The 14,769-nt window shown below is 43.6% G+C and overlaps 1 protein-coding gene across 1 annotated transcript in view; it reads right to left on the reverse strand.

Moving 5' to 3' along the window:
- Positions 1–14,671, reverse strand: part of LOC124257606 (rab-like protein 6) — a 29,699-nt gene extending 15,028 nt beyond the window's left edge. The window contains exons 1-3 of the mRNA XM_046691707.1: positions 14,106–14,671; positions 8,310–8,416; positions 7,447–7,575 (exon numbers count right to left, since the gene is read on the reverse strand). Coding sequence (XP_046547663.1) covers positions 7,447–7,575; positions 8,310–8,416; positions 14,106–14,232 — 363 coding nt within the window. The 5' untranslated portion in view covers positions 14,233–14,671. The remainder of the gene's footprint in view (positions 1–7,446; positions 7,576–8,309; positions 8,417–14,105) is intronic.
- Positions 14,672–14,769: the final 98 nt, after the last annotated feature.

Consider the following 14,769-nt stretch of genomic DNA (forward strand, 5'->3'; position numbering starts at 1 on the left):
TACTTTGGATTTGGATAATTAGTGATTTGAATTGTAATGACTGTAATAACCCTATGGGAACTTCATAAAGGCACTGAACTGATGAATTCCTGCTGCTAACTTATCAGCTGCCATATATGGGTTATTACAATATAACTATTACAATATACTTATAATGATAAAGTATATACAACATTAGTACAAAGCTTAAGACTAGTAGACTTAAGTTGTTAATGTGATAGCATAAACTCCTTGAGTTTATAGTAATTATACTTTTATGAAGTAACCAAAGTACTAAGCTTAAGATATGCATAAACTTAAGCTATATGAGTATAGTACTGTGCTTAAGATATAATTTAACTTAAGCTATATAATAGCAAAGACTCCGTAGAGTTTGTTAGCTAATATCTATATAAAATGTGAGCATATTACTGAGCTTAAGATATGATGAAACTTAAGCTAAATATAATAGCAAAACTTCTAGAGTTGTTAGCTAATATATTGTATGATATAATAACCATGGTACTGAGGTTAAGATAACAGATTGAACTTAAGCAAAATATATATATAGCATGTAGCTATTTAGTACTGATATCAGATAAGTACAAATCTGTAAGATTGACTTATCTTCTCCAAGGAACTGTCAACTGTTGAGCGAGGACCATGGGACCGAAATGGTGGATACCTGAGACGTCCTTGGTGGTAATATCTCTCAGATAGTGGTTGGCAAACACCATATCGGATCTCCAGAAACATCCTTCCATTATGGTATTCAAAGAGCAGTTGCCGTGTAGAGCAAGCGTTGATGCTAGCGCTCTAATTTCATGAGGATTAGATGCTCTTGGAGGGTCGAGTCCTGCAGCCTTGTAGGCACGTAGTATGACAGTTCTGATCCAAATTGAGATAGTAGTACGTGAGACTTCCGTCTGCGTAGCTGTAGATAGAGGGATAAATAATCTCTTGAATTTTCCTCTCCTTTGTTTGGATTGGTGGAGATATATTTTCAGTGCTCTTACTGGGCATAGTGATAGATCCATCGTATCATGAGGTCCAAGAATGGATGAGAGAGCTGGGACGTGGAATAATCTGTCTGGTTGACCTGGCAATTGGTTTTTAGCTATAAAATCCCAGCGTAGTCCCAGATGTACGATATTATGAATATCATCAAAGCGTGTTCTCTCGTAATCCAAAGCGTGAATCTCCGACATCCTGGCAGCCGTAGCTAGCGCTAACAGGAACAAAGTTTTCTGGGTCAGTGATTCAAACGATGTAGATTCTAACGGTTCATTAGCCTCACTTGTGAGGTGTTGGAGCACTATATTTAGATCCCAAGCTGGAGCGTGAAACTTCCGCTTGTGATCCTCCAATCGGAACGCTCGTAGCAAAGCGAGTAACTCTGGGGTTTTTGTTAACTTGACGCTGGTTCTCATAGTTATGACAGAGCTTAATGCTGCAAGATAAGTGGACAAAGTTGAGCGTTTTAGATTCTTAGTTTGTCGTAGATAACATAAGTAGTCCGCGACTTGAGGATGAGTAGCATATCTGGCTGTAAATCCTTTCTTTGCAGCATAATTGACAAAACTGTGCCATTTGTCATCGTATAAGTTGCGAGTTGAGTTACGCAGTGCAAGCGTGACTCCTTTTGCCGCTCTGGCTGAATATCCTCTCTTATTCAGACATGCCTTGATACAATCCATACGTGAAGTTGGAATACTTCTGGTTTTCCGTGCACTTGTCTGGTGTGCGGATGTATCAATAGATTCGAGCGTTGTGGAAGTTGTAGAATTGGTTGTCCGATTTCTTGAATAAGGTTTGGAAACCACGTTCTCGCTGGCCAGTAGGGCGCGACCAAAATCAGATGGAGGCTCTGGCGCTTGACTGATTTTCTGTAAGACTTGTGGGATTAACGCTGTTGGCGGAAAGCCGCACGCGCTGAGTCCCTCCCACGATATGCTTAGCGTCGTCCGCTGCCCATGCTAGTGGGTCTGGAACTGGCGACATAATGGTTGTCAGTTGTTTGTTGAATCGGTGGCTAATAGGTCTACTAGTGGAGATCCTATTTCCATGATTATTTGAGTGAATATCTCTGTGTGGAGCATCCATTCTGTCAGCGACGGTAGGTGTGGCCGAGAGAGAGCGTCTGCTAATACATTCTTTGCTCCTGGAATGTGGCAAGCTCTGACATGTATGTTTAGATTGTCGATTAGATCGAATAATCGGAAACATAGGGATAGTAGGTTCGGTGACCTTGTTGAGCCTTGTTTGTTCACATAAAATGCCATTGTCGAATTGTCTGTGTGAATCATCAACTGAGCATTCTGTAGTAAGTTGCTCCAGTGACTTATGGCGTTTATGACTGCTTGCATCTCTAGCAGGTTTATGTGATATTTGCTCTCTTGATTGCTCCATAGGCCTGACACTGTCTTGTAGGCGAGGTGGGCTCCCCAACCTTGTAGTGACGCGTCTACGTAGAGATGTGTTTTTGATTCCGGCTCTAATAGGAGACGCCTACGCAAACATTCAATCTCTTGGTCCACCAGAGTAGATGAGGTTTGACGTGATCTGGTAGACTGAACGGTAGAGGGTCCTCGAGATGCGCATTGATGAGGACTTGTAACGGACGTAATTGAAGCCTGCCTCTGACTGTCAAGTCTTGAGCTGATGTGAGTAGTCCCAATAGGATCTGCCACTGTCATAGTATTATAAGTTCAGCTGTAGTCTGAGACGCTGTGGATCTGGATCCACTTGTATCCCGTCGTCTAGGTAAAATGCGCTGCGAAGACCTTGACGATGTAGGTATGAGACAATAGGCTTGGTCACTCTTGTGAATACCCAAGGGGCCGATGAGATTCCGAAGGGAAGTACTTTCCATTGGTAATGTTTCCCGTCTAGCATAAATCTTAGATATTTCCTTGAGTTGGGATGAATCGGAATGTGTAGATATGCGTCTTGCAAATCTATGCTGGCCATGTAATCTTTGGGACGAATTAAGTGCCGAAGTTGCGGTAAGTGTATCATGCGAAACGCTGGCGGTTTGCTTAGATAGTCTTTGTTGAAGATGCTCATGTTGTATATGAGACAAAACTTTTCCCTGGAATTTTTCTTGGGCACTAGGAAAACTGGGGAGTAGAAACCTGGTACGATGTTTCGCTGATCCAGAACTTCTAAGGCCTGTTTGCTTAACAGCGTAGCTACTGTTTCTCTTAACATAGGTAGTTGTGCCGGTTGAAAGTCGAACCTTGCCTTGAGTTGTATTAGATATCCGTGCTGTAGGATATTGGATACATAGGGATCTTGTAGTATTCCCCAGTTTTCCCAGTGCCGCTGAAGGCGTCCACCCACTTGAGAAGGTTGTACTGGAACGGCTGGGGGTGGAAGACTCCAGTCGTTCCAAACCTGAATTTCATCGTCTAATCTGTAATTCCTGGACTTGGCATCACTGATTAACTTAAAGTTGTCATCAATCTCTTGGGCCTTGAAAAAGGAGTCCATATTGTGACCTGCAAATTTCTTGGCGTTGAAAACCGGGAAATGTGTTGATTGGAATTTCGTAGATTAGGTAAAGGCTGTATCCAGATTAGCTGGAACCGCTGCTATCGGGTCAATAGGAGGTAAGGTGATAGTGTCCGCATCATCTTCCTTCATCAAATAAGTATGAGCTGAGTTCTCGTTCTTAGACGGGGAAGCAAGTTCTAATCCATTCACCATCCAGTATCTAATTTCTGCATCTGAGAATACGATACCTTCTTCCTCTTCTGACGTAGGATCACATATAATAGAGTGAGGTGGAGTCCTAGATCTGTAGTAAGAAGATCGACGAGAAGATTGTGGTGAACGGACTGACGAGTGGCTAGTATATGGAGACCTTGAAGGAGACTTCCTCGGCGAATGCTGGTGGCTTCGTGAAGCTCTCGATGAGTCCCTTCTAGATCTTCTGGGTGAAGATGACTTGGAGCCACTTAACCTTCGCGGAAGGCCTTCGGAAGGTATCGAGTCAGAGTCCGAATCATTATATGGGAGCCTGTCGCACAATCCACCTCTGTGTTCTACAGGGTGTGAGCTCGGTGAAGCACTCCTCCTCCGCGAAGCCCTTCGCAACTGGTGAGGCTCTGGATCCTTCGTGGAGGCGGCCTGGGACGATCTTCGCAAAAGGCTTCGCTACGGGCTGGGTTGCCCTTCGTGGAGGCGCGTTTGTGGGCTCTAGGGCCCTACGCGAAGTCAAGGCGGGCTCTAGGGCCCTGTATGACTTATGGGTTGGGCTCTGGGGCCCGGCTCTGAGGCCTCTGTAAACCGTGACGGTCTTCTATCAATCTCATGATTTGGTTAACCAGGTCGCCTGGGTCGGTCATGCTGGCGTTGAGGGTGTCCCTCTGTGATAGTGACGGGACCCTCAGTTATAATCTCAGGCTTACAGCATAGGCATCTCTGGTTGCGTGTTGATCTCTGCTGAAGTGACGGTAGCCCGATACTGGTCGCTTCTTATGACGCGCATCTGTAATGATAATCAAATGTCATCATCATATAAACACAATTCTGAAACAGGTAGAATATCAGAAGCAAAGTTTTTAGTAGCCTTCGGAGATTTCCTTTGACTGAAGCTGTAGACCTGGGGGTTCGAGCCGCACGCTGAGACGACGCGGAAGCTCTTCTAGTCTTAGACTGTGATGATGGAACATCTTAAGCAGGTCGCTTGATATATAGCGCGCCCCACGCTTATCCCCGAAGGTAACTCAGGCGGAACACCAGACGGTAGAGGGTCGTCCGCCAAAAGTTGACATGGTATATCTGACTCCGATCTATTAGCCATGACTGAAGATTGTTTGCGAGATCTATCTGCCGCCCGTCTCAAGACGGAATATAAATATTTATCAAAGGCAGAATTAGACAAATTAATACAAAATTTGTAGCGTGAACCAATAGAGCATGGAGTTATGCAACTAGGGCATATTAAATGCGGATCGGCAGCAGAGTAACGTAATTTACAAACAGTGCAGATTTTCATTAACGCAAACTGCTGAGCAAACACGGCGAACCGTGAATAAAGCAGCAGAAACACGAATAATTATCAATGCATGTTGAATAAGGATACTAGTTACACCTCTATAGATGAATATAAGAGATACCAAACTAAATATAATTAAAGGATATAGTGTGTAGGCAGACACAGGCTCTCTCACGTCCAGCTCACTGGGCGAAGAAGGAGAGAGTGAGGCACATGGTGGGAGGTGGCCCCCTCGTTCCCGCGCTTGCGAGGAAAGGGATAACTCGTGGTGAGTACTAATTAGTGATTTTACATTGAAGGGAACTTCAATTGGGAGATACAAGTGTTCCACTATGTTCGTAAAGAAGAAGAAGACAAGCAAAAAAGCATGAGTCAGGATAAGGAAAAATAAGTATTCATTAGGTCGGCAGACCTTAATCCAACAGGGCACATACAAGCGTTGGTTGTGAATAATGTGGTGCAAGTGACTTTCTTCAAAATTGTAAATATTAACTATAAATGATATACAGTGGAAGCTGTCTAAACCGGCACTCGTCTGGACTGAAGAAATAATCCGGTTTAGACAGCGGGCCAGATTGTAGAGCTGACATGGTTATCTTCGACTAGGAGTGGACCAGTTTTGTCACTCTCATATACAATGCTGTATCACAATAAAACATGTCAACTCACTAGTAACATGTACAACTATACCCATGTTGAACTAATTGTCTTTATTGGCAACCATGTAATCAACGAAGGATTAATTGATGAGAATACACATCTGGTTGACTCCTTGCCATGCGCTGGATTAGACAGCGCTGATTACTGTATAAACACATATTCGGTTAGCTCATTTCATACCGAGATCTGGAATTGACAGCTGCCGGATTGCAGAGCTTTTAAATGATGATAAATGTACTAGCCACGGACGGGACTGAGATTTTATGCCGGTGTTGACAACTTGCCGAATTGGACAGCTGCCTGTTTTGAAAGCTTCCACTGTATTTTTAATACTTTTCCTATCTCATGGTTTGTACTCTCTCATGATTGACAGCTGAGTGGAAACGAACTGTAAAACATCTTTTGGCCTCTCTTGTACCATTACCATTGCAGTTCAATACAGCTTATTTTACTTTATACAAGGTTACACGGACGTCGCGCATGAAGGGTGCTACTATCTGCGTTGATGAGCTGAGGATAGTTGCTGCACCAGTCCCAATGGACCAAACTGATGATGTCCCTGTACATCAGTCACTAAGATGTCACGTAGGTAGTGGGAAGCGCAGACCATCTCAGATTTCCAGAAACACCCCTCCGTCATCAATGTCAACGAGCAGTTTCTGTGGAGAGCCATAGTGGATGCTAACGGTTGAGTGTTGACGCAACTGGAGGGGGGAAGACCGGCAAAGGTGTAACCCTGCAGTAAAATTGACCTCATACAAAAAGCTAGGGTAGTATGGGAGACTTGACAGTTGATTTTTCGCCATAAAATCCCAGCGAAGACCGAGAAAGAGTTTGCCGTTCTTCCCGAAACGTAGGCAGTTAACATCCCATGCATGGAGTTACATACAACCAGCAGTAGCCAAGACTACCAGGAAGAAGATCTTGAAAATAATGCGCTCACAGTTCTGTTCGTCCAACAGTTCGTAGTCGCTGGAGACCAGATGTTGCAAAACGGGTGAAGGAACTTCTTCCCCACAGTTGTTACTGTGTTAGATAGATTAAACAGAGCTACAGATAACTTCTTGGGTCATTGAGTTTTGTACAATTGGGTATCCTAATTTTCCATTGAGTGAGTGAGTGAGTTTACGTGTTTGTTATTTATATTTGATCTGTTATATGAGAAACGATAAGAAAGACTGCCAAGAGTTGCCAAGTTCAGGTGCTGAAATAGAACCTCTCAATATACCTCACTTATTTTATCTAGTTTTGTTTGTAGGCATATAAGATCAAATTTATTGAGTACTTTCATACATTCAAGCGTACTTGTATGCAATAGACTTAATAGGAATTGATTTTTCACATAAATATTTGTGTAGATACGCAGCTTATCTGTACCTCTGTTTAATGAATTGTATCACTTCAAATACAGCACGTCTGCACAGCAGTGTGACAAGAAAGAGAATGATCAGACTACGGAGTCACATGATCAACCGGGGAGCATGCAGCATGCTTCACAGAGGATACAAGGCTGTCCAGGAATGGGAGTAGTGGGGCATGTTCGGTCGAATGGTACAAGAGAGGCCAGAAACTGTGTTTACAGTTCGTTTCCACTCAGCTGTTGATCATGAGACTATTTTTGAGAGAGAGAGTACAAATCGTGAGATATGATAAGTTTTAAAAATTGTGCCTCTTTTCACTAAGCAGTAAATGGGTACACAAAAGCTTGAAACCTCTAGTGCCTCACATTCGACATAAACTTTGTTCGACAATGACTGTCCAACTTATATTATCAACAATGTTGACACAATGACTGTCCGACTTACACTATCGATGGAGTTGTCCAACTTAAGTCCATCCGACTTCCGCTTCTTTTTACCCTTGTCCACAACGTCCCACACCTCCACCTTTACAACATCATCAGTGGCACGATAGTTCCAGTGGATGCTGGCTACCTGAAAACATAGTCCTTTGTCACGTCTCTTATTTGACATGTCTTTTGTATACCATCTCCATTAAAGGTTTCAGTAAGCATGCAATGAAATGTGGCACACTATGTGATCATAATTCCTGTTGTGTCAGACTTGCCATCAACTTGCGGCAAGCCTAAATAAAAGTACACTATAGACTATAGATATCAGTCTACATGGGAAACGTACATTATAACTCAAGATGTTTAGAAGAGAAACTCAGCACATGAGATACCCATCCTCAACACACTGAGATACAGTTAAAAGGCTTTAACCACAAGTTGCTTCAACTAGATGTAATGTTATATCTAGCGAACTCATTGTTCCCTCTGCTGTTGATCGGGCCCAAACTCAGCAATATACAGGTAGTGCTTCCCACACAACTCATGTAACAAGATCCAATACAGGGGAGATAACTTTACAACATTCATCCAATGTGTACATATTCAAAACAACTTGCCCCTGTAAAAACTTTTGACATTAATGTGACAACAGGTTCCAAATATCCCTGGCATGTTGCAGTAGTGGTGTATTATGGGTTGGGTTTTCATAGTGTGGGAGTGGGTTGACATTGTGTCATCTTGCCCCAGCACCGTGCATAATTTACTCATACTGTTAACCACTGACAAACTTAACCAAGACTGACTGCTTACAAAGTGACACATTACATCTTGAATGTGGTGTACAAAACACAGTCGCTGACTCGCTGCTGAACCAACCTGTATTTCATCTGTAGGGATATATTCCTCCTTGAATGGCTGCCCTTGCAGGCGATGGAACAAGCAGGTTTTACCTGTATTTCGGTCACCTCGAATAACAATTTTCACTGAAAATGCAAGAAAATGTAATTATTATGATAAAATTGATATTTTATACTTATCCTGACTCATGCTATATTGCTTATCTCCCTTCTTCTTTCGACGGTTAGGTGGAAACTTGAATCCATAGTTCTTGAAGAATAGTAAAATCACTCACCCACGAGTGGCCTCCCCTATCAGAAAAATTACATATTTTTCTTTATCCAGACTCATGCTATATTGCTTACCGAATCTGACGGAAATAGGTTGTCGGTCAAACACTTGCCGGGATTCACTGTACTGTTCGATTAAATAGCATCTGATCATATACCCCTAAGAACTCTTCTTTCGGCTTCTGCTACTGCGTCCAAATTCTGATGATAATCGGGGGACCACCTTCTCTTAAATCAATAAAAGAAGTAAATCATATAGATTTCGTGGATTTTAGATAAACTAGTATGCCTTGTTGACTAGTTATCTGTACGACTATTACGACCTATATGTTAAGGTAAGGACTATTACCAAAACTGAGCCTAAGTCACTGACTTATCTTGTAAGACAGGGGAAAATGGACTCTTTGCCAGCGGCAATGGATCAATTACCTGGCATCAACAAGTCAGCGTGACAAAGGTGAGTTTCTCATCTTCTGGCTGGAATTGTGTGTTGCTGCGCTACTACAAGGAGCCCAAACTGTTGGATACCGGATACATCTTCTGTAGCGATATCATAAAGATAATGGTTGGTGAGCACTGTGTCCGACTTCCCGAAGCAGCCTTCCATAATAGACGATATAGAGCAATTCTCGAGTAGGGCGAGTGTCGAGGCTAATGCTCTAACTTCATGTGGGTTGGAGTCTCTAGGTGGATCTAACCCTGCAGCTTTGTTGGCTCGTAGGATGACAGCTCTGATCCAAAACGAGATGGTTGTTCGGGAGACCTATATAGTCGTGGTGGGTGATAATCGGATGAAGACATGCTTGAACTTCCTCCTCCTTGTAGCAGTCCGTTGTAAGTAGATCTTCAAGGCTCTGACTGGGCACAGGGACAGGTCGGGTGTATCATCTAGTCCAAGGATGGTAGATGATGCCGGAACGTGGAATTGTCTATCCAGTTGACCAGGCAGCTGATTCTTCGCTATAAAGTCCCATCTAAGTCCCAGATGGACTGCAGCATGCTCTCCAGAGTCGAATCCGGTTCGTCCATAGTCAAGGGTGTGTATCTCTGACATCCAAGTTATTGTACCTAAGGCGAGGAAGAAAACGTCTTGTGAGTTAACCACTAAAACGTGGAGTGTCCCAGGGGTTCGTAGACATTACTGGTAAGATGTTGCAACACTACGATAAGGTTCCATGCTGCAGCTCTAACACTTCTGCGTCTAGTCTTCTAGCTTGAATGACCTCAGTAAAACGACGAGTTCAGGCACTTTGGTGAGCTTGACTCCCGTATTCATGATGAGTATGGAGCTGATCCCTGCCACATATGTGGAGAGTGTAGATCCCTTCAGGTGTCCAGTATTTCTCACTGGTGATAGAGATATTCTGCTACTTGCAGATGTGACAGCTTTAACGGCCGAAAAACCTGTTGTGTGCAGCAACTGGTCAAAACTCTTCCACTTATCATTGCATAGGTATGAGTTGATCATCTTAAGGCCAGTGTAACTGCCCTGGCTGCTCTGGTGGAATACCTTCTTCTCTTCAGGCAGTGTGTAATACGTTCCATGCATGTAGCTGGAACCCTTGGATTGCTGTGAGGTTGCCTTGCGTGAGGGTGGATCAGTAGATTCGGCCAATCTGGTAGACTTTGCAGGACTTTGGTTTGTGGTAGCAGGATCGGCGGTGGGAACGTATATGCGTTCAGTCCCTCCCATGATATGGCAAGAGTGTCAAGAGCTCAGCCTTGAGGATCTGGAAGCGGTGAGAGGAACGTCGCAATCTGATGATTGAAGCGTGTCATAAACAGATCTATGAGGAGACAGCCTAGATCTCCGGTCAGCAGCTGGAACGCTTCCGGGTGCAGCGTCTACTCTGTGGGTGATGGCCGGATCGGTCTGGATAAGGCGTCGTCGGCTAAGACGGTCTTTGCCCCTGGGATGTAGCAGGCCTTCATCCATAAGTTGAAGTCATCTGCTAAGTTGAAGAGCTGGAATGTCAGTTGTAGCAGCGGCGCTGATCTCGTTGAGCCTTGCAGATTTCTGTAGAAGGCTACAGTTGAGTTGTCCATGTGTATCATAAGGACTTGATTCCTCAGTAGATGTGCCCAGTGTTGAACTGCCTCGATGACTGCCTTGAATTCCAGCTGATTATGTGTAGAGCCCATTGTTCCGGTGGCCAGTTTCCTGATGCGACCTCCTCGTTGAAGTGCAGTCCCCATCCTTGCAGAGATGCGTCCACAAAGAGATGCAGGTTGTGGGCCGGTTCTTGTAAACAGGTTCCGCTGCAAGCATTCGATTTGTCTGTCCACCAGAGTAGATACTACTTTAGGTGCTGTGGAATGGCGATTCTCTGTAGACTGTCGAGAAGAGGCATGAGGAAGCGTTGTAACAATCTTCCTCTGCATGTGAGAGCCTGTGCCGACGTGAAGAGACCCAATAGACGATGCCACCCTCTTATCGGTAGTGGAGAGTTGATAGTGTCTGGTAGACCCAACTAGCTACTTGGCCATCTGTCCTCTGGAACCATGATACAGTTCTTCATGGTGATGAACCTGATGCCGAGGAATTGCAGATCTTGAGACAGCTCTAACTCCGACCTCATGTGGTTGACTAGCCAGCCCAGCTGCGTTACTAAACTGTAGGTGACATCTGAGTTGATCTGCTAGTTGATGCGCCTGGATTCTGTCTCCTAGGTAGAAGGCACTGCGCAGTCCCCACTGATGGTGATACACAGTAATGGGCTAGGTTACATGTGTAAAAAAAACCCATGGGGCTGAGGAAATTCCAAAGGGGATGACCCTCCACTGGTAAAGCTGCCCATTATACAGGAATCATAGATACTTCCTCAAGGTTGGATGTATGGGGATGTGCAAATAGGCGTATTACATAGGTAGCTGCCAGGTCTGAACAGATGTCATAGTTGAGGTACATGCAGCATCTTGAACTTGTCCATTTTCAGAAAGTAGTCTAGGATGAACTGCTTCACCGTAGCAACAGTCAGACAGTCGAAGTCGTCGTCTCTGAAACAGTAGATTCCCATCGAAATGGAGTCACAGATCAGCGATGATATCAGCAGGTCATCAGCAATCCAAACAGGTACCTCAGCATCAGTATGAATAGATGAGTCCGGATCTTTCTGGATGTTATCGTGCATTGAAGGGTTCGCGAACCCTTTAGACTTGGTTGTAGTCCTCTGCTGCGTAGATCTCCTCAACAACCTTGGTTTGTGAGCAAGATGAGCATATACTTCGTCAGCAGGCTTTGACGACACCGACTTTGAAGATGATGACGTCTTCTTCTTCTTCGCCCACTCTGGAGATCAAACCCCTTTCCCTAAGATGACACTCCATCTTAGACATGGACTGTGACGCCGGATTGGAGTCACAGGTCCACAAAGATATCGGCAGGCCATCAGCAACCCAGGATACTATCTCTGTGCATTGTCGTCTGAACCTGGTATTCCCCCATTGATAAGGTCCGTGAAGCATGCCGCTAGTGTAGACTGATAGAGGGGACGCTGGAGTACCGTGAACAACTGTGCTGTATCGCCAAACTGCCTTCTGGTAATCTGGTCCATGCTGGAGCAGAAGGAGATGATTCATGGATTCATCCGGCGACGGAATAGCATTCGTGAACACTAGCGGGTTGCTGGACTGCAGACGCTGATGACGAGTAGTCGGCTGTGAACTCTGCTGTCACGGTGAAGGTGCTGTGTCTGCCTGGCTGATGTAGTAGCCGTCGCATGACAATTCTGCATGGAACGAATGTACTTCGTCAGCAGGCACCACGTTTGCAAACGAACGTAATTCATCAGCAGGCACCACGTTCACGAAATAACGTACTTTGACATGCCTTCGATGGTGATGGCCACACTGAGGAAGTCTACGAAAAGGATGATGACTTCTTCTACAGCTACTGACTTCTTCTACTGCTACTGAGGTTTAACCTAGCTAAGAGAAAACTACTAAGAATGGCAGAGATGGGAATAACCCCAAAGGGAGACTCCAATAATTGGTAAACAGAATGTTACATTCCCTGAGGCTGGATGAGATGATAATTCACGAACAGATGACTGGAAACACCCTTATCAGCAGATCATGTCACGCCTTGCGTAAACAGGGTAACAAAAAATTTACTAATTGCAATTTCAGATAAATGTGCATCATATATACAGCGTGAAGCAAGATAACAGTATTAACACAAGAAAACACACATTGTGTGAGTCAACTGCTGATATGTGAAACCTGCATTGTTTACATGCCACCATGTAAATACAGTCACCTGCAAACGGAGTGAAAAACCTAAAGAGTTAGCCATAATTTTACGTAAATAAATGCAACATTATGATAACAAAAGGTACTAATATACAATTCATGGCCTTAATATTCGAATTCTGGCCTAAATATAAAAGGACATGAAGCCGTAAACAGGACTCAAGAAACCGTAAACAGGACTCACAGAAACCACCCCACCGTCCGCTTGGGCAATGCCGGAGAGAGTGATGAGAGCATGGCTCAGGTCACGTGACGGGAAAGGGGAGGCCACTCATGGGTGAGTGATTTTACTGTTCTTCAGGGAACCAGGGATTCAAATTTCCACATAACCGTCGAAAGAAGAAGGGAGATAAGCAATATAGCATGAGTAAGGATAAGGAAAAATATATCTCCTTAATATTTTTCATCAATTCAAAAAACAAATTGTTTTGTTGTTTTTTTATAAGTTTTAGATGCACCATAATTGTCTATTTAGCAGAAATTGGTCCATGCAAACTTGACAAAACCACATTCAGTGTATGTAACCATGGTAATAAAGATGATTTGTGGGAATTTACTTTTGCATTTTTTAAGAATACTGTATGGGCGATGCTCATGCTGTTGATCACTGGACTGTGTGGTCCAGACTCGATTATTTATAGACCGCCACCATATAGCTGGAATATTGCTGAGTGTGGCGTAAAACTAAACTCACTCACTCCTTCATCTTTACAACTTCTAAAATGCCTCTCAAAGTAGACATTATCAGCTGATACGAGAACTGATAACAATAATATATGCATGAGATGGGTGTGATGACAACAGAACAACTGATATCACAACTCATATCTGTTTAAAATATCCCTTACAATCCAAGTACAGACTGTACGTGGTGGCAACTGTACATGACAGTCAAGCTGTCTTTTCCAAACCAATTATGTATAAAACTGAAGGCATTGACTGTCAGATGATCTCTATATTCAAATATGCTCGCAGTGAACTACAGATCCCAGGATCCTTTTTAAGTTCGAACACTGCCCGTCCTGGTTTTATGGCATAAAGTATACTGAAATACAGTGACACACATTAACATCAATACCCATATGAGGCACAATACTGACTTTAGTCTGATCTGCCTTGTTCTTTCCACTTACTCTGAACACCAGGCAGGGTAACAAAAAGTACCATCTTCTAACATGTTTATGTATGATCCAGTTCGGAACTGAATCAATGATATTCTGCTCACAGGCAAGACACTCTATTCACTATAAAATACTGACTGGCATCTAACGAACGAACCACATGTTCAACTTACTGTTATATTGCACTCCTTTAGCAAACTTTCTCTGTAACTGCGCTCCCATCGCCTGCATTCCCTGGGGTGGGGAGCCCTTAGAGACATCTTGGTTTGAGCCACCAAGTAAACGTTTGAACAGCGACATTGTGTGTTAAATTTTACTGCACACATGTATCTATCACCAACATGATCTGCTTGATTAATGTCAAGCATCAAAGTCTTAAAATGGTCTCCTTAATTAAACAGTCAGACTTTCAATAACACAGTGGAAAACATAAATCCAAAAACCAACAAATTTGCAAGTGGATATCTCAGCCATCACTTCCACACGCTGTCCAACAGTAGACCCTGATGCATGGTATTGGTAACTGCAACAGGAGCTGTCAGTTACTACCATCCCCTGCTGTGACAACCGGTATTACATATTCGTGGAGAAATTCTACGCAAAGTGATTAGAATAAAGATATTTATGACTGTGCCATGTCTCATACGAAAAGATTTCTTTGATGCACGACTCTACTGTCTTTAGTTGAAAACACTCTTGTCAGCCGACTCCCATCGCCTGCCATCTGGCTGATTATATCGATATTACGGATTCACACATAAAACGAAATCCCTTGAATGATATGCGGTGACATTTGAGTCACTTCTTCTTGTTTTATCTCTTATGGTTATTTAATTC

The sequence above is a fragment of the Haliotis rubra genome, unplaced genomic scaffold (assembly GCF_003918875.1).
Source record: "Haliotis rubra isolate DU_JTF1 unplaced genomic scaffold, ASM391887v1 Scf669, whole genome shotgun sequence".
In the NCBI taxonomy this organism is placed as follows: domain Eukaryota; kingdom Metazoa; phylum Mollusca; class Gastropoda; order Lepetellida; family Haliotidae; genus Haliotis; species Haliotis rubra.